This window comes from Artemia sp. Qi Xiang Cuo, chromosome 14, assembly GCF_049724085.1.
Source record: "Artemia sp. Qi Xiang Cuo chromosome 14, ASM4972408v1, whole genome shotgun sequence".
NCBI lineage: Eukaryota > Metazoa > Arthropoda > Branchiopoda > Anostraca > Artemiidae > Artemia > Artemia sp. Qi Xiang Cuo.
The window spans coordinates 4,552,605-4,579,298 of NC_142807.1; the positions used below are offsets into that span (position 1 = coordinate 4,552,605).

The following is a 26,694-nucleotide window of genomic DNA, read 5'->3' on the forward strand; positions in this document are numbered from 1 at the left end:
CCTACTCAGGTACATATCAAATGGAAAAGTAGTGGAGCGACCAATCGGCTACTATCACATGCACAAATTAGACGCCGAGAGCTTATCCACCTCGATTTGTGAAACTATAGAAAAGCTTGGTGTAGATTCAATGCTGTGTATTGCCCAATATTATGACAGCGCATCCGTTATGAGTGGGGAATTTAACGGAGTTCAAGCAAAGTTTAGGGAGAAGGTGCCTCATGCAGTTTATGTACACTGTCACGCCCACAGATTAAACTTGGTGTTGACTGACTGCCTAAAAAGTATCAGCGAACTTTCTGAATTTTTCTCTGTGGTGAAAAGACTACGCATTTACATCATGCAGCAATACTCGTCATGAGCTATTTGTGGAATCCCAGCGGATTAGCGGGCAAAAAGTCTTGGAGCTTGAGAGGACCGTCCAGATTCGCTTGTTTTACGCAGTCCGCTCTATTTCGAAGGTGAAGGCCAGATTTGATTGTATTGTTGCTGTGCTTGCCACAGTCTCTGATAGTTCCAACAGCGAGGCAGCATGTGAAGCTAAAGGACTACTGTACAAAATCAACTCTGCCTCTTCTGTTTCAACTTTGCACATAATGGAAAAAGTATCAGCCATTGTAAATTGTTTATCAGAGCAACTTCAATCCAGAAGTTTGTTGATTTATAAGGCACTTGCACTGATTTCTGGGACATACGAGCTGAGAAATGATAACGAATGGAACAACTTAAGCAAAAACATATCTGAATTCTTGGCTTTAAACGATATCCAGGAATGCAAATCTCCACAATCTAAAACCAGGGATCGAAGCAAGAGAAGTCAAGCCACTTCCATTCGTCTCAAGACTTTCTTTCAAACTAAACAACCGGTAAACGCAACACCAGTCAGCCAGTTGAATCGGACTGCGGTAAACTTCTGTACTTAGAGGTAAAAGACCGTTTCACGAGTGAGATGGACCAACGTTTCATGCAAAATATGCCTCTACTCGACACTTTATCTGCCTTTGACCCCTCAAGTTCCGATTTTCTCGAATTTTCAAAAGTGGAAAGAGTTATATGTCATTATCAAGAGATTCTCGGTGTCGATGACCATGCCACAGAATCCCAGCTTTCTCTTGCAAAGCTGCATCTGTCAAAAAGTGATATTCCAAAAATCGATCTCCTTCGAGCTATCGAAATCTTTTCCGACCTCCCAGTTGCCTATTCTGCAGTGCTAAAACTGACGAAGCTAGTTGCTACTTTGCCTGTGACCACTGCCAGTAATGAACGATTCTTCTCGGCATTAGGGCGTGTGAAAGACTAACTGCGATCGACAATGGGAAACGACAGACTTAGTGATATGATAATCGCCGTTGAAAAAGAGGAGGTAAAGAAACTGGATTTGGATAGATTAGTCGACGATTTTTCCAAGCAGCGACCTCGCCGCTACCCCCTGTTTTATGTATGTTTGCTAAATGTTTTTATTTTTTTTTGCATCTTAATAAAAAAAAAATCGAAAAAAAATCCTTGCCCCCCCCCCTAAATTCTCGTGAATTGGCGCCACTGTTGGCTGTTTTCAACAATCAATCATAATAATGACAGAGAAAAAACTTCTAAAAATAATGAACGAAAAAAATTATTTGGAACTACAAATATTACAAATATCTTGGAACTAAAGGCTTTTTTGAATATTTCACACTGATTGGCAGCCAAAACAATAATTTAAAAATCCAATGAATAATGCAAATGATTATCTCTAGGGTTGCCATCCGCTAGCGGTCTATAATTAGTTTTTCAAAAAAGTTGTCACATACTTTTCTTTTGGAGTAAATTCTAGAGTGTTTTATGGTATAGATTTTTTTCTCCTTTTTTTCTCTTTTTAACTAATAGTTATATTTAGCTACGATTTTAGCCTTAGCTATTATTTAGCTAGATTATTTTTTTTCTCTATTTATTTAGCTATTTTTAGCTATTATTTTTTAAACCAAAAGCTATATTTAGCTATTATTTTAGCTTTAGCTATTATTTAGCTAATTTTTTTTCTTGCTCTTTATTTGGCTATTTATAGCTATTATTTTAGCTTTAGCTATTAGCTCTTATTTTTCTATATTTTTTGTCTCGCCCTTTATTTAGCTATTTTTACCTATATTTAGATTGTTTTGCTTGGATATTTTAGCCTTTATAAGTGCTTTTTAATTTCAAAATAAAAAAAATTACACATGAAAACACTCCAAAAGAACAAACGAAAAGTTTGGAGCAGAAACCTTTCAAAGCATTTTCAGGTTTTACGAAAGAAAACAAAGCAAATCAAAATTTTGGTAATGTTTCGTCTTAAGCTAGGATTTTTCAAGTCTAGTTGTTCTTGGACAACTTTTCAAACAACATATTTTTATTAATGACAACTCTGCTAATTATTAAAAAGTAATTTATTAAAGGTTACTAATTATTAAAGGTTCTTGGAAGCAGCTGTCCAATTTAATTAAAAAAAAACTTAAAAAAAAAGACTTCAAATACATATTCGGCAAAAATTGTTGGAAAATACTTATACAGATTAAACGTTGTCTTCTTAGCTGAATACAGAGGCTTATTTAATCTAGACTATCCACACATTATCAGAGAAATATCCTCAAAAATAGAACCAGGAGCGCTCACTCACGAAAATGTCTTTTGGAAAATCATGTGGCAGTTATGTGTGGTTGTTTTTTTTGCTTTTTTTTTTTTCAAAGAAATACCAACAAAAAGGTATTTTCTAAAACCTAAAGGGGGATCTAGGGGACAATTGCCGCCTCTTGCTCTTCCCCCCATTGTCATCTCTCCATGGATGAAGTATAATCTAGAGCACAACCGCCACCTCCACTCCTTCCTCCAATTTGCACCCAAGAATGGAGGAAGAATCAGCTTAAATTGCAGCTTACTTAAGCACAGCTTAAATCAGCTTGCAGCTTACAGCTTACAGCTTAAATCAAGTACATATTTTATATAAATTTTTATATTTGGTTTTAGATTTATATTAATAAAAAGATTTTGATAACTAAACTACACCTCTCAACCTTTCAAATATAATTTACAGTTATAAAGACTTTCAGGAATAAATATCAGTATATGTATATTAAACGGACAATGCAAGATCGTTCGTTTTTTTCAGTAAAGTGCAACTTATAAGTAAAGAAAGTATAGTGCACATTAGGGGGGGGGGGGGTAAAGTAAAGCGGGTATGTATGCAAAATGTGTTAGCTGCAGTTATTCGGCATATTATGAAGTAGGAATTATTTTCTAATATCTCGCTATCCAAATACTTGTGCAAATAGAATGTGCAAATGTTGAGCCCAAATTATATAACTCCAATGCATTCTGTCACGCGTCTGCAATCCTGTCATTATTTTCGGGAAACTTTTCGACAGAGGAGGGGATTTCCGGGATGAGTTTAAAAAGTCTTTTTCAAATGAAAGTGCGGTAAGAAAAATTTTTCACCCGGAATCGTCTGCAAGAAATTTCTCGGGTGGAATTTTTAGCTAGAATGGAATTGTTTGGGGAGATGAGGGATGAGGAATACCTACCTATCGAGATTAATAGGTCCATTGTGAAGCCGTATAACACCAGTAAGTTCTTCTATAACAAACTGGCCTGCTTTGCTCTTACCACCAACAAAACCAAACCTGACATTATCACCATCTTTGTCGGAGGCAACAACAGTGGTAACGAGGGTACTTGGTCCAGCATTTTCATCAACATTGGGTGTGTACACTGTTTGTGAAAACTTGGGTTCTTCGTCGTTCTTATTCCTTGTATAAATACGAACAGTGGCTGTACCAGTTTTGGGAGGCTCTCCTAAAATTACGAAAGCAGAAGTAATTACCTTCAAAATACAACTGTTGATTTTTTTATTTTTTTTTCGCCATTCCATTGCTAACAACGTAGGCTAGCAATTTCCTGTTAGCTCATTCAAACATTGTGCTGCTTCTATAGCAGATTTTGTTTTTTGAAGCTGGTACGAACCTTTGTTGACAAACTATTTACATATAAGGATTCAGGGATAAATCTTCAAAGAAAGGTAAATTTTTTATACATTGTTGAACTCATAGTCTCTATACCTGGTCTTCATTAGAAGCAATAAACGGAAATTTAGCTTAGAATCTGGCTTAAGTCATGGGATCCTTTTCGCTATGGCATGCGGTCCGTCCGATGCAAGTACTAAGCAAAACCGTAAAATATTGTTCCTATTTAAGGTTTTGTTTTATTTAACTATATATAATTATTTAATTAGTTAACTAATTCATTTTTATAAATACACGTAACTATATTTAACTTTAGTTAAATATTTAACTCATTTCACTATTTAACTTATTCAACCATTTGTACCTAAGCCTTCATTGAATCTTTCAAGATTTAAATAAAGTGGAAAACGATTGGAAGGGGTAGCTTATAACTCTTCAGGCCATAATATAAACTGCTCGTGCAGAACAACAAGAGCGCAACTGTTCAAAAGGCATTTTTTTTGTATTTTTCTGTAACTTAAAAAAAAACAAAAAAAAATTCCTGGAGTGAGACATTTAAAACATTGCCAAACTTCTTCACCTTTCTTTCGTATATTTAAAACCACACATAAAGAAAAAGTATACAGGTGGAGTAATAACTAGAGAGAAAAAAAACACAAAATCAACGGAAATTTCAAATAAGACAATAGTGAGGGGATTTACGCATAGACTATCCCTGCATTGGCATAGCTTATTGCAATCGATTGAAACTGATTTTAGTTACTAACAGCAAATGAAAATCATTCTCTTTGAAAGGAAAGGTTTTTCATTGGCCTTCAGCGACGAAAATCAACTCCAATTGATTGCTATAGGCTTGAACGCAGCTTACAATTGGTTGAACGCAGAGTAGACCCGAGAGTTTCCAGCGTCGTATTTCCAACTATCCGAAACACCGATTCTGTGTTCGATTCTGTGTTTCCTTTTCTTTAGCGAGTAGAACTAAGACTAAAACATACCATTTTTTTCTGTGTTTCTTTATCTTTAGCCAGTAGAACTAAGACTAAAACATACCATTCGATTTAGTGTTTCCGTATCTTTAGCCAGTAGAACTAAGACTAAAACATACCATTTGATTCTGTGTTTCTTTATCTTTAGCCAGTAGAACTAAGACTAAAACATACCATTCGATTCTGTGTTTCCTTATCTTTAGCCAGTAGAACTAAGACTAAAACATACCATTCGATTCTGTGTTTCATTATATTTAGCCAGTAGAACCAAGACTAAAACATACCATTCGATTATGTGTTTCATTATCTTTCGCCAGTAGAACTAAGACTAAATCATACCATTCGATTCTGTGTTTCATTATCTTTAGCCAGTAGAACTAAGACTAAAACATACCATTTGATTCTGTGTTTCCTTATCTTTAGCCAGTAGAACTAAGACTAAAACATATCATTCGATTCTGTGTTTCATTATCTTTAGCCAGTAGAACTAAGACTTAAACATACCGTTCGATTCTGTGTTTCCGTATCTTTAGCCAGAAAAGCCAAGACTTAAACATATCATTCGATTCTGTGTTTCCTTATCTTTAGCCAGTAGAACTAAGACTAAAACATACCATTCGATTCTGTGTTTCCTTATCTTTAGCCAGTAGAGCTAAGACTAAAACATACCATTCGATTCTGTGTTTCCTTATCTTTAGCCAGTAGATCTAAGACTTAAACATACCCTTCGATTCTGTGTTTCCTTATCTTTAGCCAGTAGAACTAAGACTAAAACATAACATTCGATTCTGTGTTTCTTTATCTTTAGCCAGTAGAACTAAGACTAAAACATACCATTCGATTCTGTGTTTCATTATCTTTAGCCAGTAGAACTAAGACTAAAACATACCAGTAGATTCTGTGTTTATGTATCTTTAGCCAGTATAACCAAGACTAAAACATATACTTTGATTCTGTGTTTCATTATCTTTAGCCAGTAGAGCCAAGACTTAAACATACCATTAGATTATGTGTTTCATTATCTTTATCAAGTAGAGCCCAGACTAAAACATACCATTCGATTTAGAATCTAGCACTAATTTCATATTTCAGAGTCCAACATCCCATATGCATAGATTTATTATACTTAAATCCGTTAAAACTTAACAATTTAGATTTCTTTTTAATTCAACCATTACTAATAGTTCAGGATTGGATTTTTCCAGCGCGAATGAATCGAATTAAAAATTGCCTTCAAGCAACAACTGAATTTTTTTAAAGTTGAAAATAAAGAAAATGAATAAAACTAATTAAAAACAACTTATTAAAAAGATAGTTATCAAAAAAATATATAAAACTAGCACAAGATTTTGCATCGCAGGGTGAATTTTATTTTATTTCTATTTGATTAAGAACAAGGAACACTTAGATCCGTAAGTCCTTAGAACACTTAGGGTTGCGTGTAAGTGTAATAAAAAGAGCTTTCCGACCTAAATCCTTTTTCTTGTGCTGCTAATATTTGGTCACTTAGGGTCCTTTTGAGGGCACAAAGTGAAATTTGCGAGGGTAGCGATAAGTATATTCAGAAAGAGCACTGAAAAGCGTATGCTTGGTCTGTTTATCTTTAAGCTGGCGAATTAGTCGCGACATTCAAAACTAACCAAACTCTGAAACTTGAAAAAGCTTTGGCTTTTGACTAAGCGACTTTTCGTCTTGCCGCTTCTTTAATGCTTGAATTGAGAACTATTATAGGAAATTTATCCTGAAAGGAATATATGCCTTCATCTTCAGCGGTTACGGTAAACTCTTCAAATGGATCGTTGCTATCTGCATCAAGAAGTTGAACATCACATCCTAATTTTTAATTCAAAGTACCAAGGACATCAAATGAAAACAATTCCGGCCCCCTGGTTATATCTTATGTCTATTCATAAATGAAAACTACGATTTTCAACGATTTTTATTTTGGTTGCTACGCAACTATTAAGATCTTTCCATTTTGGTTGCTACGCAACTATTAAGATCTTTCTCATTGTGCAAATTCTCGCTTTTATTGCCATATAAAATCGTGAAAAGAAACAAGCAGAAATTTTTCCTGTTTACACAAAAAGCCGAACCAAACGATTGTACCGACCAATTTACGTGCATCAAGTATTTCAACTACTGGGGTTGTACAACCGTTCGCTATTAAACAACGATAGGTTACTGAGAATATGTCAAAATTGAGTAAGAAAAGATAGAATGTTTTTCAAATCGGAAGAAGAAAGCATTCTCTTGACATGTCAATAGTCAACTAAAGGGATAAGTACAACAAAGTGGGCGATCCTTATTGGTCTTTCTAGAAATATTCTCCTGTAAGAACTATATGTAATATAGTATATATAAAACCATATAATAAATATTCTCCCGTAGGAGCTATATATAGGAACTAAATAATAATCTGAAGCGTTAAATCTTTTAGATTTTTAATAATATACATATCAACCCATAGTTTAGATTTTTAACTATGCTATGTTAAAAATCTTAACTATGCTATAGTTTAGATAGTTTAGATTATTAGCTGTTCAATTATATATATATATTTCTTTTCAATTCCTATTTGGAAATAAGGTGTTAGGGGTTATATTGTTGCATAGTTTTAATCTTTTAGTCACTGCCTGTATTTTGCTACAACAATCAGGAAAGATACACTTTCTAGAGCTACGTGATAATACTTTTTTCGCTTATTTTTTGCTAATTTATCAAACATGTTTTTTAATTTTAAATTTGACGCCAGCTAAGCGTTAAAATTTCATACCTGCATAGAACATCTTTTGCATAAAAACTGAGTTCCCGTGACTTTTGAATTTTCTAAGACATGTATGGTTGCATAAGTTTCCAATTTAAAGAATCATATTTCAACTTTATTGTCTTGGTACTTTAACAATTGAAAATAATTAAACTAATTAACAAAAACTTAATTGTCAAAGTTAGCATTATAGCCAACCTTAAAACATAGATTGCCACATGGATGGTATACCATTTTTCAAACCTTCCAAAAGGCTATTGCGTTATTTACACGTTACTATATGGCTTAAATAAATATATGGCTTAAACTAACTCTTTCGTTTACCCACTTGTTTTTTGTATACATTTGAAAAGATTGGATTTAAAGAAAAGAATATAAATTCAAAAGAAGAATATATTTTTTTAACTGCATTTAGTTGATGGGTGCTTTTATCATATCCTAATTCTTAAATTAACAATTTTAAAATTCCTTAAACCCAATCAATTAAAACCTAATTGAATGAAGCCAACCCTAAACCAAACATAGATTGACACATTTAAGGATGGTATACCTCTTCTCAAACCTCCCAAAAGACTGGAGTGTCACTTACACTTTACTCCAAATTCAATAGATAGTTTAAAGTAAAAAAAATTACCCAAACTTTTAATTTAATTACCCAAACTTTTATTACAACTGTTTTTTTTTCTATCAAAAAGAAGAATAACCAAAGGAATAAAATTAAAATATATACCCTTATCTTTAGCTGTTACTGTAAACTCATAATATGCATTGTTGTTATCTGCATCAAGTTGACGCGCGTTCGATATCACACCCTTCTGATCAACTTGAAAGTTATCGTCAGAAACTGAATACTCGATCTCTGCGTTATCACCTGAATCAGCGTCAGTTGCTTTCACTTTTAGGACAGATGTTCCGATAGGCAGATCCTCTTCGACATTGTGAGACTGATAGTCTGGAAGCTCGAACTTCGGTGCATTGTCATTAACGTCGGTGACTCGTATCGTAAGCTATAAAAATAAAACAATTTGTTATTTTACGTTTTTATTTTATTATTTATTTTGTATTAATTTCATTTTTATTAATTTATTTATATTTTAGTACATTAAACTGTTGTAGCCGAAATATTTGCTAAGGTTGTATTTTATTTACTATCTTCAGAAGACTCTTCACTAACTTCTTATATTCTGTAAAACAGGGTAAACGTCTATTTTTATGCCAGAGATTTCCAACGTTTCTGAAAGAAGGCCTATTCTTTATTTAATTATTTTATTTAATTTAACTAACCTTTAATTAGTCACCACTCCAAGATATTTTCCTGTGTTCGTACCTATGCTCCTCCACTTCCCAGAAAATATTTTTTGAACACTATCAAACTCTTACGGCTACTCGTTGTGGGCAGAATTGAGCAAAGGAATACTTTAAATTAACCAATTAGGAAATAAAATTGATTTAAATTCAGAAGTTTAAAAAAGTAATTTACTATATATTAATATGCTTTTGACCTGTGGCAGCACAGTGAATTGATCTCTGCTGTGCGATACGGGGCTTTTTTGTCCCTGACTGTGTCCCCTGAGCATTCAAAAACGCCTCTTTTTTAGCTAAAAATGTATCCATCTCGAAATCTCAAAAACAGGAATTTGTATTTTTTTTAAGTTTTATTATTGACCAAAAGACGCTTTATGAACCTTTTTCAAAGAGGCCAGTTAACATCAATTATAAAGAAAACGACAAAAATCCATATAAAACATTCATACAAAATGACTTAGTGCAAAAGCACGAAACTCGTGTAAAAATTTAAATGTCTTACTTTTGATAAACCATTTACTTACGACATCTCAGGAAAAAACTGGATGCTCAAAAAAATATCGAGAAAAAGCACTACTTTGGTATAAAGTGACATTTTTTTTATACCAAAATATATATCCAGTTGGGGAATGTTTCGTTTCTTGTCATAAATTTACAAAATATGACCCTTTTTTTCCCTTTCATGTCCCAAATTTCTAAAATGTGTCACTTTTTTGTCCTTTTATGCCGTTGTGTCCCGCACATGGAAATGTGTCCTTTTGGCATGAAATTTGTCCAGTTGGCAACCCTGTACGGGGCCCAGGGTTATCAGCGTTTTTTTTACACTTACAAATTTGCATAAAAATCTAATGAAACGGTAATTTTCGGAGCAAAACCAAGTCCATCTTAAAATTCTTCCCAAAATAATAAACTTTCACAAAAAAATGGGCGTTAAACTTATTGCTCAAGAAATTCTTCTTCTTCTATTTCACAGCAGGCACATCTTCTTCTATTTCACAGTTGGCTTTAGAAATACTAAAGCCAACAAATAAAATCCTCGTTTTCTTCAAGTTCATGTCGGCTTATTCCCGATAGGCAACGATTGAAAAGCAAAGAAAGGTAGCAAAATCAATAAATCACAAGTTTACTCTGTCGTTCCGCAAGACATACAAAATGAATCTAGACTGTTAGGAAAGCCGCCCAGAAACTCGGAAAAGAATCTTGAAGAAAAATAAATTAAATTTGTTTGAGACAAACAGTCTTTTTAGGGCGAGACTTAAAGAAGAATCAAAAGTATTTGAAACGAAATAGAGCACGAGTTATTATTTGTAATCATGGTTGCAAGAATAGCTGAAAATTTTAAAACAGCGAACCACGCCCAGGGGCACCCATAAGGGGGGGGGCATCAGCCCCCTCCTGGCTGAATGATATTGCCTTATTTTTATAATTTTGTTTTGGGATTTCTAGTATATAGCATTAAAAGTGCCAATTAGATCAGGAAAGCACCCCCCCTGGAATTAGGCTTGTGGGTGCCCATGAAACAGTGATAAACATAATGATAACATTTCTGATATGATACTGTTTTGAAAATAGTAATTTTCATTGATATTTAACGGAATGTTAATTTTTATTCTGAGAAGAACAAAACTGAATCTAGTAATAGGAATTGACTATAATAAATAGGAACAAAACTAGGATATAACTAGGAACAAACATTAGATGAGATTTTACTAATAAAAAACAAAAAAAGGAAAAAAAGAGACAAAAAATAGAACATAAAGCTTGCTAGATGCCTGCTGGCACTTGCTATATTCATTCAAACAACTTTTTCCACAAAATTGGTTTTTCAAAGAAAAGCAAAGAGTCTCATTAAACCAGAAATGAGCAGAAATTAACATTCTAAGGGCTGAAATACCCCCCCCCCCCTGTGCCTTCCAAAGACCAAAATATAATTTGCACTTTAGTGAAAACAAAATATATATTAAATATTTTAACTTTTTTAACTTTAATAAAATTATGAAGACTTCAAGGAATAAATATCAGTAAATGTATGTTAAACTGTCAATCCACATACATTTATTAGTTTTATTTTTTCAGTAAAAGACAAATTATGTTCTAGTCTTAAGATAGCGTAGGGGGGAGGGCAAGACGCCAGCTTAAAGAACAATAAAAAGAATTTTATACAGAAAAGAGCAAGCTATTTATTGTAATCATGGTTGCAACACTAGCTGAAACCTTTCAAAGAGCGAATCACAGCCTATAATAGGAGAAATTTAAAAATAGCCTAGTGATAAACATTTCCCAAGCAATATTGTTTTGTAAATAACAATTTTCAATGAAATTCAACGGAACGTTAACATTTATTCTGGGAAGAACAGCAAGGAATCTAGTTCTAGAATCAAGCTCGGCTAGGATCTGAATAGACAAATTGGAAAGTCAGAGTTTGGAAAGCCATGTAACTGGAAAGTCAGGAAAATCAACAGATAATTTGGGAAGCCATGAAAGTCTTTTGGATTTGGAAAATCCGGTGAAACAGAAAATACACTGTAAAATTCAACTGACAACCCATTCAACCATTGGAGATACATACACTCTATATATACCAAACAATCAGCGCGAGAAGTTTCGTAAGAAACCATTCTTTACCCATAATAGAAAAAAGGTGCAGATATACTGTTTGGGTTTGGAAAGGCGAGATACAAGAGACTTTTTTTTTTTTTACCTCCCCGAAGAAGAAACACAAAAGCTAGAAAGCAAGTGTTGGCTGCCCGAAGAACAAATTTTAAAAAAGTGACAATAAAATTACTCAAAAATACGATGCACAGTAAAAATCGAATATAAATAAAAAAAACAAATAGATAAGGAATTAAAATTAAATACAAATGCTTAAGTAAAATAAAAACGTAAAATAAATAAAAAATCAAATAAAACTTAAACAAAATTCAAATAAAAAACAATTAGATACAATACAAATACAGTCAAATAAATAAAACCATTCACTGACTAAAATAAAATCACTTAAATACATAAATAAAATGACTCAAATAAAATACACTTTAAGGAGGTCTCCTTAACTGTCAGGTTGGACCCTCTTTGCCTGCATGACAATTGATAAAAGTCATAAAGTGTCTAGCAAGACCCCCTTCCAAACTAGATCAGAGCGATTAAGCTCTTGGAGTACTCTAGAACTTTGGCAATAGTCCCAAAATGGACTTATCTACCAAGCTCTTTCAGAAGCATAAATAAATTTTCCCAGTAGGAAAATCGATTCGTCAAAGGCAGCAAGGAAACTTTTAATGCCCTTAAGGTTGGGCCTTAATTAACAGGGAATGACTTCTACGATGGTGAAACGAAAACGAAGGCTCGCCTGACAAGGGAAATGAATCCCAAAAGTATTCTATCTTATTTCATCCCCATTAAAAAGGCAAAGAAGTTGCAACTGGAATCTCTCTTTTCTGGCACGGATGTTTCCTGAACTGGGATAGTAGTTAAGCCAGTAAATAAAATACATCAAGAAAAAACTTATTACATCACTTCCCTATTAGGCAAATCGAAAACGAATTTCTTTATTACAAAAGGTTGAGCTACTGAGCAATTCTATGAAAAAAAAGAAAAAAGAGGAAGAAATTTCAGGAATGCATCCAGATCCTTAATGATTTCCCAGGAAAACGTTTTGGAGCAGCTACCTCCACTCCTTTCCCCTTTAGAGAGCAAACTTTAGGCAAACAAAATTTCATATCGAATAGATGCTGATCAGATCAGATCGACTATTGTTGACAAGTGGGGATAATCTTTGAATTATACGTATACTTGTTGCTGTGGCAATAATAGCTTTGACGGTATTTTTACGGACGGAAGCAGAATTTATGTTTGCAGGGTGGGGGAAGAGGAAACAATGAAACTTGAACTCCTCTTTGGTACATTTCGCCTCTTCACCCTTGTAATTAGTGCAACTTTCGACCTTCTGATGGGTGGGTGGGGGGAACGTTCCCCTATCCCCCTCGATCCGTACATGGGTTCTTCAATTAATTTATTTTTCTGTCCCTTTCCAGATTGTCGTGTCAATTCAGCAGAAATTTGAAGGCTGGCCCTCGCATATCTCAGGCGTTGGACAAGTTTTATGTGTGGGGGGATAGCCCCACCCAAAAAAAGGGAGCAATAGCGACCGAAAATATCACTTTTTATATCTTCTATAGATAGAATTGTGTGCACCTGTGCATATCACTGAAACTCAACGTGATAGTTTAAAAAGGTATTTTTTACACATTATCGTTGACAGCTTTTACCAGAAAACTATCTTACTCCCGTGTCGAAACAATATCGGAATTCTTTACTTGGTTGACAAAAAATACAACCGAAAATAATCCCGCCGTTTAAAAAAAAAATTTTTTAAAACACTGAACTTTGGGACCTATATCAAAGAGTATGAGCAACTTATAAAAGTGGGAAATGGCGGTAGTGTCGAAAAAATTAGCACTGCCCTCTAGCGTTTGCCGTTTTTTGACTTATTATACAAATGAATGTGCATTGTCAGTTTAATATACATATACTGATACTGAGTAATCAAAATGTTAACATTATTTGATTTATTAAAGTTATAAAAGTAAAAACATTTAAACTTTTTTCAGTAAAGTGCAAATTTTGCTCTGGCTTTGGGAAGGCGTGGGGGATTTGAGCCCAAATTATGTTAATTTCTGCTCGCTTTGAGTTTGACTCCGTTATTTATTGTAATTTCTGTTCGTGTTGGGTTCCATTTATTTATTGATTCTGATTTGGGGTAGTTTCGCACTTGTTAGATTATTCGATTTAATTTTGGCTTAATGGAGTTCGTTACTTTTTTTTGAAAAACTTATTTTATGAAAGTTTTCTTTTAATTAATTTCTGTTCTTCTTGTATTGACATCGTGTTTTCAGGGAAAAAGAAAATAATACTTTCAATCTTTTCGTTTTTTAAGACTTTATAGTTTGGCCTGCTATTTGTATGCTAGAGAAAAATTTTCAGCAATTTTTAACAACATACCCTTTCATAAATCTGGACACAAATAGTACTGTTTAATTTAGATTCATACCTCCTCTAGTTGACCTGAAATGGAAAACTTGATACCATTCGCAAAAAAATCTGTTTACTTTCTTTGATAGCTTGGATACACTTACGCTATTTTGATTTGGTTAAATTTTAAGAGCAGAAGTAGCCCCGAAAGTTTGATAATAATACCCTCAGTCGTTCTTGAGATACTGCTGAGATGCTTTTTGGGATTAGCATTATCACAATGCATTTGGTTTAATCTTAAGGCAACATTTTGTTTTTTAAAATAATGAGCAAATGGTAAGGGTGGGCAAATTGAGGGTGGGAGTGGAAGGGGGATTAGTTGCCCTCCAGTCACTTTCGACTATCAAAAAGGGCATCAGCCCTTTCTATTTTCAATCGAATGAGCCCTTTTCGAAGTTCCCGCGACAACTCCTTCGATACGAAGTGCCCTGGTCTAAACAACAACAACAACAAAAAATATCACTAATCACTTTCGACCATTAAAAAGGGTACTAGCCCTTTGAATGTCAAATCAAATGAGCTCTTTATCAAGTTTCTACGACAAAGATTTCAATAAAAATCTTATATGACCCCAGGGCATAACTTATAACCCTTGCCCTGAGGGTTGTGGGGGCGTGTCCTCCTCAAAAACATATTTTTATCTGGAAATCAACTACGCTGAACAAAATGGCACTATGCTTCATCCTTTTAAAGACATAGGAAGAAACCGAGGACGACGGTGACGGCAACGTTCTTCTGTTCCAAAGACACAATCGCGATGAAATTTCCTACGTCGTCACACTTTTCAGCAAGTTATTGTCTATTCCTGCGACTAGTGTGACCGCAGAAAGACTATTTTTGGTGGTAGACCTGATAGTGACTATGATAGTGACTTAAGTAAAGAAATGGCCTCAGTCCACACAGAGTGGATAAGTTGATTTTCATTTACGATAACTATAGCCACATACCGCAGTTCTAATATACTTCTGTAGTTTGCCTGAAGGAGTTTTTTTTCGACGCACTAATATTCAAAGATAAATGATGAATACAGTAATACGGTATTCGAAGTTTTGTACACAGTAATTTTAGAGGAATAAAAATAATACTAATTTTGATTTTTAATTCTTTTAGAAAAGAACAGCTCTTAGATGTTAAAACTATTCTGCAAGGATTCTGAAATTCCACAGCCATTTCATTATTGCCAGATTTCTAATTCTTTTGATGAGTGATGAAGAAGACCAGCGTCGAGCCAGCTATTCGCAAAGTTTCTTCCTCATGAATAGGTAGAATATCTTGTAAATAAAAATTGGATTTGAGGAAGACTAAAATCTATTCTATAAATTCTATACAACAACTTTTCATATAGACCTTATATGGCCCCAGGGCATAACTTATAACCCTTGCACTGAGGGCTCTGAGGGGATTATCATCCTAAAAGACCTAATTTCCAGAACTTTCAATTACGTTGAACAAAATGGATATCTAAAAATTTTTATTGGATGTGTGTGGGAACATGGTGTGCGTGAGAGGGGCGTTAGTCGCTATCCAATCACTTTCAACTATTAAAAAACGCACTAGCCGTTTTTATTTCCAATTGAATGAGCTCGTTTGAAGTTTCTACGACAACGCTTTCAATAAAAACTTTGTATGCCCCCAGGGCATAACTTACAACCCTTGCACTGAGGGCTCTGAGGGGGTTATCATCCTAAAAGACAAAATTTCCAGAATTTTCAACTACCTGTAACAAAATGGATATCTCAAAATTTTAACTCGACGTGTTTGGGAAAATGGTGGGCATGAGAGGGGCGTTAGTCGCTATCCAATGACTTTCACCTATTAAAAAAGGCACTAGCCCTTTCAATTTCCAATTGAATGAGCCGTTTTGAAGTTTCTACGACAAGGCTTTCAATAAAAACTTTATATGCCCGCAGGGCATAACTTACAACCCTTGCCCTGAGGGCTATTGGGGGAGGGGTTTTCATACTTAAAGACCTAATTTCCAAAACTTTCAACTACGTTGAATAAAATGGCTATCTAAAAATTTTGATTGGATGTGTTTGGGGGAATGATGGGCGTGGGGAGGGGGAGGGCTAGTTGCCATCCTATCACTTTCGACTATTGAAAAGGACACTAGCCCTTTGAATTTCCAATCGAATGAGCCCCTTTTGAAGTTTCTACGACAACGCGTTCTATATAAACCTTATATACCCCCAGGGTAGAACATAAAACCCTTGCCCTGAGGGTTGTGGGGGAGTGTCCTCCTCAAAAATATATTTTCTATCTTGAAATCAACTACGCTGAACAAAATTGCTATCTAAAAAAAATTATTGGATGTGTTTGGGGGAATGATGGGCGTGGGGGGGGGCTAATTGCCATCCAATCACTTTCGACTATTAAAAAGGGCACTAGCCCTTTGAATTTCCAATCGAATGAGCCTGTTTTGAAGTTTCCAAGACAACGCCTTCTATAAAAACCTTATATGCCCCCTGGGCATAACTTAAAACCCTTGCCCTGACGGCTCTGGGGGAGTGTCCTCCTCAAAAAAATATTTTCTAATTGGAAATCATCTACGATGAACAAAATGGCTATCTCAAAATTTTGATTGGATGTGTTTGGGAGAATGATGGCGTTGGAGGTGGGGGTGTTAGCTGCCCTCCAATCACTTTCGACTATTAAAAAGGTTGCCTAAAATATTGATTGGATGTGTTTGGAGAAAAGATGGCCATGAGAGGGGGTTTAGTTGCCTTCAAATCACTTTCGACTATTAAAAAGTGCACTAACCCTTTGAATTTCCAATCGAATGAGCCTGTTTGAAGTTTCTACGACAACGCCTTATATAAAAACCTTATATGCCCCCAGGGCATAACTTAAAACCCTTGCCCAGAGGTTTATGGGGGAGTATCCTCCTCAAAAACGTATTTTCTATCTGGAAATCAACTACGCTGAACAAAATGGCTATCTAAAATAATGATTGGGTGTGTTTGGAGAAAAGGTGGGCGTGAGACGGGTTAGTTGTTTTCAAATCACTTTCAACTATTAAAAAGGGCACTAGCCCTTTTGAATTTCCAATCGAATGAGCCCTTTTTCAAGTTTCTACGACAAAGATCAAACAGTTCGTGGTAACGAACTGTAAGTAAGGAGCGACCCGGCTCAATGGTAACCGAAACTCTAGAAAACGGGTTTTTGATGCCAATAGATATATCAAAAGAATCAGATTTCAATGCTGATTTCAAATATATAACTTTCATCAAGTTTAGAGCTACCCATCAAGAGTTACGCGCCTGAGAAAATTTGGCTGATTTTCAAAAAAAGGGGGAAAGACCCCCTAAAAATTATAGAACCTTAATGAAAATCACGCCATCAGATTCAGCGTATCAGAGAACCATACTGTAGAGGTTTCAAGCTCCTATCTACAAAAATGTCGATTTTTGCATTTTTTGCCAGAAGAAAGATCACGGATGCGTGGTTATTTGTTTGTTTGTTTGTTTTTTTTTTTTTTTTTTTTTCCCAGGGGTTATCGTATCGACCCAGTGGTCCTAGAATATCGTGGGATGGCTCATTGGAATGGAAATTAAAAGTTCTTGTGCCCTTTTTAATTGACCAAAAAAATGGAGGGCAACTAGGCCCCCTCCCACGCTTATTTTTTTCCCAAAGTCACCCGATCAAAATTTTGAGATAGCCATTTTGTTCAGCATGGTCGAAAATATGATAAATATGTCTTTTGGGATGACTTAATCCCCTGAAGTACCCAGAGGGAGGGCTAAAAGATATGAACTTTACCCAATGTTAACATATAGTATTGGTTATTCGGAAGTATACAGAAGTTTACAGGAGGTTTTTTTTCTGCTAGTGGGAGGGAAGGGTGGGTCGGGGGTTATGTTGGAGGATCTGTTCATGAAGGAAGTTTTCATGGGGGAGGGGAAATCGCCATGAAGGGGGCGCCGGACTTGCCAGCATTATTTATTGGTTATTGGGAAGTATACAACCATTTTCAGGAAGGATTTTTTCTGGAGGGGGGCTAGAGGAGGGAGTTACTCTGGAGAATATTTCCGTGGAGGATGTTTCTTTGGGGTAAGGGACATTTCTATGAAGGGGGCGCCGGATTTCCAAGCATTATTTAAAAAACGATCAGAAATTAAATAAAAAAACCAAGTTTTTTCAACTGAAATGTAAGAAGGAATATTAGAACTTAAAACGAACAGAAATTATAACGTATGTGAGGGGGTTCTCCCCCAAGTCAATACCTCGCTCTTTAAGCTACAGTTTTTTTTTAGTGCTTTCAAAAGATCTATCTATTCTAATTAAAAGGCCTTTGTGATTCAGGGGTTTGTGAATCAAATTTTTTTTTTAACTTTTAACGTAAAGAGCTTGGTATTGACTAAGGGCAGAACCCCATCATATACGTAATAACATATACGTAATAAAAAAAAACAATAAAAAAACAAGCGATACGGCTCAATAGTAATCGAAACTTTTAAAAACGGAATTTTGATGTCAATAAATGTATCAAAAGAATGTGTTTATAATGCTGATTCTAAATATATAAATTTTATTAAGTTTAGTATTACTCATCAAAGGCAACAAGCCTGAGGAAATTTACTCGATTTTTTAAAGAGGGGGAAACATCCCCTACAAGTGGAAGAATTTTAATGAAAATCACAACGTCAGATTCAGCGTATAAGAAAACCCTATTACATATGTTTCAAGCTCATATCTGCAAAAATCTGCAACTTTGAATTTTTGACAGAAGAAAAATATACGAATATAGAAGTTAGTTACGTAAGTTAATTTGTAAAGACATTCATTTAGCAAAAGAAAAGTAAAATTTTTATGCAAATAAAAGCTGCATTAACTAAAAAACGATCAGAAATTAAATAAAAAAACAAGTTTTTTAAACTGAAAGTAAGGAGCGACATTAAAACTTAAAACGAACAGAAATTATTCCGTACATGAAAGGGGCTGTCCCCTCCTCAACGCCTCGCTCTTTATTCCGTATATGAAAGGGCTGTCCCTCCTCAACGCCTCGCTCTTTACGCTAAAGTTTTTTATTGTTTTAAAAAAAATTGTGAGACAGTCAAACTTTAGCGTAAAGAGCGAGGCGTTGAGGAGGGGACAGCCCCTTTCATATACGGAATAAAGAGCGAGGCGTTGAGGAGGGGACAGCCCCTTTCATGTACGGAATAATTTCTGTTCGTTTTAAGTTTTAATGTCGCTCCTTACTTTCAGTTTAAAAAACTTGTTTTTTTTATTTAATTTCAATAAAAACCTTATATAACCCCAGGGCATAACTCCTTATAACCCTTGTCCTGAAGACTGTGGGGGCATTGTCCTGCTCAAAGGTATAATTTCCTGAACTTTGAACTTCGTGGAACAAAATGGCTATCTCAAAATCTGTATAGGATGTGCTTGGAGAACTGGTGGGCGTAGAAGGGGTTTTAGCTGCTTTCCGATCACTTTCGACTATTAAAAAAGGCACTAGCCATTTCAATTTCCGATCGAATGAGCCCTTTTTGAAGTTGCTACGACAACGCGTTATATAGAAACTTTATATGCCCCCTGGGCATAATTTACAACCCTTGACCTGAGGGCAGGGGGGGGGGTTGTCATCCTCAAAGACCAAATTTCCAGAACTTAAAACTAAGTTGAATAAAATGGCTATCTCAAAGTTTTGATTAGATGTGTTAGGGGAAAAGGTTGGCGTTTGAGGTGGGTTAGTTACCATATAATCACTTTTGACTATTTAAAAGGGCGCTAGCCCATTGGATATATATTCGACTGAGCTATTTTAAAGGTTTCTACGACAAAGCCTTCTATAAGAAACCTTATATGCCCCAGGGCATAACTTACAACCCTTGCTCTAAGGGCTTGACCAAAGGGGGACTGTCCTCAAAAACATAATTTCTATCTGGAAATCAACTACACTGAACAAAATGGCTATCTCAGAATTTTGATCGGAGGTGTTTTGGGAAATGGTGGGCGTGGAAGGGGTATTAGTCAACTTCCAATCACTTTCGACTATTAAAAAGGCCACAAGCCACTCCAATTTCCAATTGAATGAGCGCTTTTCGAAGTTTCTACGACAACTTCTTCGATACGAAGTGCCCTGCTCTAAAGGAAAAAATTAATAAATAATACATTGTGCCAACATCGTTCTTATATGCCTCCAGGGCATAACTTAAAACCCTTGCCCTGAGGACTTTGGGGGAGTGTCGTGTCCTCCTCTTTACTTAGTCCCTGTTTCTTGTCTCGTTCTAGAGTCTCCCCGTTCTTTACTTAGGCAGCGCGATCGCGCTGCCTATGATTTATGCAACAACTTTCTATATAAACCGTATATGCCCCCAGGGCTTAACTTACAACCCTTGCACTGAGGGCTCTAAAGGGGCTTATCATCCTAAAAGACCTAATTTCCAGAATGCTCAACTACGTTAAATAAATGGATATCTCAAAATTTTGATTGGATGTGTTTTGGAAAATGGTGGGCGTGAGAGAGCGTTAGTCGCTATCCAATCACTTTCAACTATTAAAAAAGGCACTAGCCCTTTCAATTTCCAATTGAATGAGCTCTGTTGAAGTTTCTACGACAGCACTTTCAATAAACATTTTATATGCCCCAGGGCATAACTTACAACCCTTGCATTGAGAGTTCTGAGGGGGTTATCATCCTAAAAGACCTAATTTCCAGAACTTTCAACTACGTTGAACAAAATGGATATCTCAGAATTTTAATTCGATGTGTTTGGGAAAATGGTGGGCGTTAGTCGCTATTCAATCACTTTCAACTATTAAAACAGGCACTAGCCCTTTCAATTTCCATTTGAAGTTTCTAGAACAACGCTTTCAGTAAAAACTTTGTATGCCCCCAGGGAACAACTTACAACCCTTGCCCTGAGGGCAGTGTGGGGAGGGGTTGTCATCCTCAAAGACCTAATTTCCAAAACTTTCAACTACATTGAACAAAATGGTTATCTAAAAATTTTGATTGGATCTGTTTGTGGAAAAGGGTGGCGTCAGGGGGGGGGGTTAGTTGCCCACCAAAAAAATTTGAATATTAAAAAGGTTACAATCCATTTGAATTTCCAATAGACTGAGCCTTTTTTCAAGTTTCTACGACGACGCCTTCTATAAAAACATTATATGCCCCCAGGGTATAACTTAAAACCCTTGCCCTGAGGGTTTGGGGGAGTGTCCTCCTCAAAAACATATTTTATATCTGGAAATCAACTACGCTGAACAAAATGGATATCTCAAAATTCTGTTTGGATGTATTTTGGGGAATGATGGGCGTAGGGGGGCTAGTTGCCTTCCAATCACTTTTGACTATTAAAAAGGGTACTAGCCCTTTGAATTTCCAATCGAATGAGCCTGTTTTGAACTTTCTATGACAACGCCTTCTGTAAGAACCTTATATGCCCCCAGGGCATAACTTAAAACCCTTGTCGTGTGGGTTTTGGGGGAGTGTCCTCCTCAAAAACATATTTTCTATGTGGAAATCAAACACGCTGAACAATACGGCTATCTCAAAACTAGGATTGGGTGTATTTGGGGGAATGATGGGCGTGGGGGGGGCTAGGGGCCCTCCCATCACTTTTGACTATTAACAAGGGTACTAGCCCTTTGAATTTCCAATCGAATTAGCCTTTTTTGAAGTTTCTACGACAACACCTTCTATAAAAACCTTATATGCGGCCATGATATAACATAAAACCCTTGCCCTGAGGGTTGTGGGGGAGTGTCCTCCTCAAAAACGTATTTTCTATCTGGAAATCAACTATGCTGAAAAAAATGACTATCTCAAAATTTTGATTTGATGTCTTTGGGAAACTGATGGTCGTGGGGGGGGGGGGCTAGTTGCCCTACAATCACATTCGACCATTAAAAAGGGCACTAGCCACTCCAATTTACAATCGAATGAGCCCTTTTCGAAGTTCTACGACAACTCCTTCGATACGAAGTGCCCGGGTATGGAGAACCAAAAAACAACACATTGTGCCCACATCGTTCTTTACTTAGGCAGCGCTAGCACGCTGCCTATGATACCAAAACCTGCCAAGAAACGTCAAACACAAGATAGCGTTTTCGAAATTACTGCCAGCTTACGTTAATTCATTTTAACTGATTTTACTGATTTCTCCCTTTGCTACTATCATAGGTAGGATTAGCGGAGCGTTGTTAGGAGTCATTCGCAGTGTCTATCTAACACCCCTAAGGGGTTGAAATCAAAACATATAATCAATTTTTTTTTAGCAGGTTAAGGTAAAACTTCAGTTCGGCAGTCCTCTGAAAAAACCTAGTACCTATACAAAATTTGATTTTCAGTTAGGAATAGACTTACGTCTACTGGCGAGCTCAGAATATTTCTATGCACTATAATTTCCGAGATATTACCTAGTATCAAGAAAGGTAAATTTTCGACAGCCAAAATATAGTACAGATTCATAACCTAGTATCTACTTCAAGCAGAACATGGGTGGCAAAAGTGGGGAGAAAAACAGACATTGGAAAAACCTATTCATGGAAGTCTGTATATTTATCTATGTCTCCTGTTCAAAAAAAATCCCTATTTTACGAATCTCTGGAGAACCTGATAAACGCAAATTTTTGATTTTGGCAGAGGAAACCTTAGTTCCGAATGGGACTTAGTTTACGAATGGGAAACTTTTTCATCTTAAAAACCCAAAAACAGGAGAAACCCAAGACTCCATTACAGATTGTGAAACCCGAAAACAAAAATAGTACTACTACGACTACTAACAGCTCATTGCAGCACCAAGCCCCCTGAGGCCAACACAGCTACACAAGTTCCTCCTCCATCCCAGTCAATTTGAAGCCTCGCTCTTTACATCCTCACAAGAAGTTCAAGTTTCCCTTAAATACCTCCTTACGACCTCCCCCCGCACCATACAGGTACAACCTAAGTTTTATTCGGCCGAAAAGAGCGATCTTTTGCAATCTGTCGTTCTTCATCCACGAAGCGTGTCCTAGCCATCTCAACGTTTTCTCATTATAGCCCTAGAAAGCGGCATTGAACCACCCATATATAAATAGCCTATATACATTAATACGTTATTGTTTCTCCTTCACATTTTATGCTACTCGCTCTTAAGGTTTATTGTGATTATGTAAACATCATTATGTATATATATATATATATATATATATATATATATATATATATATATATATATATATATATATATATATATATATATATATATATATATATACATATACATATATATATATATATATATATATATATATATATATATATATATATATATATATATATATATATATATATATATATATATATATATATATATATATATATATATATATATATATATATATATATATATATATATATATATATATATATATATATATATATATATATATATATATATATATATATATATATATATATATATATATATATAGATATATATATATATATATATATATATATATATATATATATATATATATATATATATATATATATATATATATATATATATATATATATATATATATACATTATTGTTTTTCTCGTTCACATTTTATGTTACTAGTTATTAAGGTTTATTTTGATTATGTAAGCATCATTATGTAAATAGTATAATACCATATTTTTTGAAAATCAGCCACTTTATGGATAGATTATATTACTGTGAATGGATGTATTATGCTCGAGCTATATTATAGTTAAATCTGTCGATAAAATTACAATTAAGCTGGACTACAGCGCCAATAGTACATCTCGCGCGTAATTTTGTGAGGATAAATAAAAGTTCAAATAGGGATAAAATCCTTTTAATAGACAGTGATGATGATAACAGTGATAGAAATTCACAAAAATACCAGATATTTCGGTCACATATACAGTGACCGTCATCAGTAGTAAAACAGAGTTTTATCTAATTTTGTGAGATGAGGTAAGTTCAACTTGAGCAAGCGTAATTTTTTCTGGTTGATCAATCAGAGTGAGGAGGAGTTTTCTTATCTCTCCTAACCTAACCTGAGTCTGAAGATACTGAAGATTGTTCGTCACTAGACGAACAATCTTGCGAACAAAACTATTGTTTTTACAGGCTTTTCAAACCAAATTCTTTGTCCTTTCATATTTCCACTTTTATAGTAAAACGTTGCGTTAAAGTCAACAAAGAACAAAGATCATTCTTAAATATAGGTTTTTTTCGACAGATCATTTAATAGACCACATTTTGGCAGAACTATCGAGATTTTTAGTGGATCCCCACCTTTCTCAGCAAACATTAACGTCGCGTCCATATTCCCTACTAAATAAATTTACTCAAAATCCCTTTTCCCTTCGCTTATCCCCCAACTACATCAAAATCAAGTCATCAAGATTAACCAATAATTCAAATATCATGTCAGAAAGGCCTACCATCCTCCCTTTACGTTCCCTCTATGCAATAGGTGAGGATATCTTTCCCTAGAGGAAAATGACATGTAACGTTCAATATATCGATCTTTGTGTTGAGAAATTGCTCTAGGAAATAGAAATTACCAGCTAGGGAACAGGAAGCCAATGGTGTTATTGCTAAGTCAATAAACATTTAAGGCTACTATCAAAACAACTTAGCGTTAGGATGTCAGAACGTTCACCAGCACTGAAAAAAAATAGAACGTACAATTGCTCACAAATTCATTACCTTTTTAAACGTGAAATTTTGATTTTTCTTTTTTAAAGAGCAATTTTTACATTTTTTGTATTACTTTCACCGTCAAACTTTGGATGCCTTAAGAAGACAATCAAAATTTCTCCATTAACGGACGCTATTCATTTTTATTTATATGTTTTCTTCTTTTCGGCAAATCTTCCTAAGATGAAGTATTGTAAAGAAGAAATGGAACATTGTAAAAGAAGAAATGGATAAAAATTGCCAACAAAAAAATAAAATTTTACATTTGCAAACGTTACTTACTATGGATAATATCTAGTTACATCGCTTAACACAGGAAAATATATATATTGGAAATATCAAAAAGTAATCAACTGCATCAACTTGGTAGTAACGCCTAAAATAACCCTCAGAATATTTTGGTAGAGGGGGGATCTCCAAGACTAATTTAACCTTCAAACAAATTGTAACTCATGTTCTATGTTTTCTTGTAGCTGGCAATAGACTATTAGGGAACAAGAGAACAAAAGGGACAAGGCCGTATCCAGAGGGGTAGGGGTTTGAACCCACCTCCCCCAAAATGTTTCTCCAACTTGCAAAAATGTAACGAAAATGAATATAAACAAATTTTTTTTGGGCTTTTTGAAGTTTTTTTTTTAATCATTCCATAAAAAATCGTTCAGTAAACACCCCCCCCCCTCCAAAAAAAATCCTGGATACGGCCCTAAAAAGGAGATTTAAAAACTTACAATTTTCCTTTAAAAATTTATAAAAAAAAAGGGGGTGGAGGCATGTCCCTTCATACTAATCTCAAGATTGCGTCTTTTAATATGCCTCCTTAAACCCTATACGCAAGCATAAAAACATGAAGAATTTCGACAGTAGCCTCTATCAAAACTACTAATTTTATGTTTAAGCCGAAGACCAATTAAGAATTACGATTATGTTCACTATTTAGTTTTGAATTTTTACGCTAAATCACTTTCATGGAGGATTGTTTTTATTTCAAATTCAAAGACCCTATGTCAGGAAGAACAGCTAAACATTCCATAACGATTTTATAAGATATATGTTTGAAAAAAAATTCAAAGTACAAAATATAAACATCTTTTGCCCCTTGAACCCAGCTTAGGTCTATTTGTACCTGACAACCGTGATACTCTAAGACTTTTTTTTTAGTTATTTCAAAATTTTATTTGTCCCTTAAAACTCAAACATTAGCAAATAATGATTCCCAGAGACTTCACCTTTAAAGGGAGCTGCATCCTCCTAAGCTTTTTGGTGCCATATAAACTCGTGTCTCTCTTAACTACTACTACTACTACTAACAACTCACCAAAGCACCAAGCCGCCTGAGGCCAACACAGCTACACACGCTCTTTCTCCGTCTTTTTCTATTCCGAGCCTCCCTCTTTACACCCTCCCAAGAAGTTCTCATTTCCCTAAAATTTTGCTTAAATGCACGGACGAACGTCTTTCTGTTCAGCCCAAGACGGTTTGCCGAAAAGGACAATCCGTCTAAGGCCAAACGTGTCTCTCTTAAAATATAATATATCTTAATTCCTTAACATGTTAATCAGTTTGCGTTTAAAAAAACCTAATGAATCTACAGAGCAGCGTTCCTGTCAAGAGTTTCTTTTGTTGATTTGAAATCCGTTTTAAACGCAGGCTCATCCCAGATTGGCAGGTACAGAATTTAGGCGTGGGTCATTGTATACAGCTTGATGGTTATCCTTAATTTATCGAAAGAAAAAGAGAATTAGAGACTTTTATATAACTTAGCAAATGTTAATTAGTATATTCTTTGTATATAACACTGATAATTTTTATGAAAATGATTCGACAATAAAATTGAAAGTTGTCTACTTCTGTGTTTGTTCTATATTTTGTATGTGACTTGTTGTTGTGGTGTTAACCTTGTTTACCAACACTAGTACCCTCGGTTTTTTAGACCGCACTAGTAGCGCCATCAGGAAGATCTACAAATAACCCTTCGGCAGGGGAAAATG

The 26,694-nt window shown here is 35.0% G+C and overlaps 1 protein-coding gene across 1 annotated transcript in view; it reads right to left on the reverse strand.

Annotated features, from left to right (window-relative positions):
* The window catches only part of CadN (neural cadherin), a 217,471-nt gene that overhangs the window by 185,235 nt on the left and 5,542 nt on the right, over positions 1-26,694 (reverse strand). Inside the window, exons 3-4 of the mRNA XM_089100597.1 lie at positions 8,455-8,731; positions 3,534-3,804 (exon numbers count right to left, since the gene is read on the reverse strand). Of these exons, the coding sequence (XP_088956723.1) occupies positions 3,534-3,804; positions 8,455-8,731 (548 nt within the window). The remainder of the gene's footprint in view (positions 1-3,533; positions 3,805-8,454; positions 8,732-26,694) is intronic.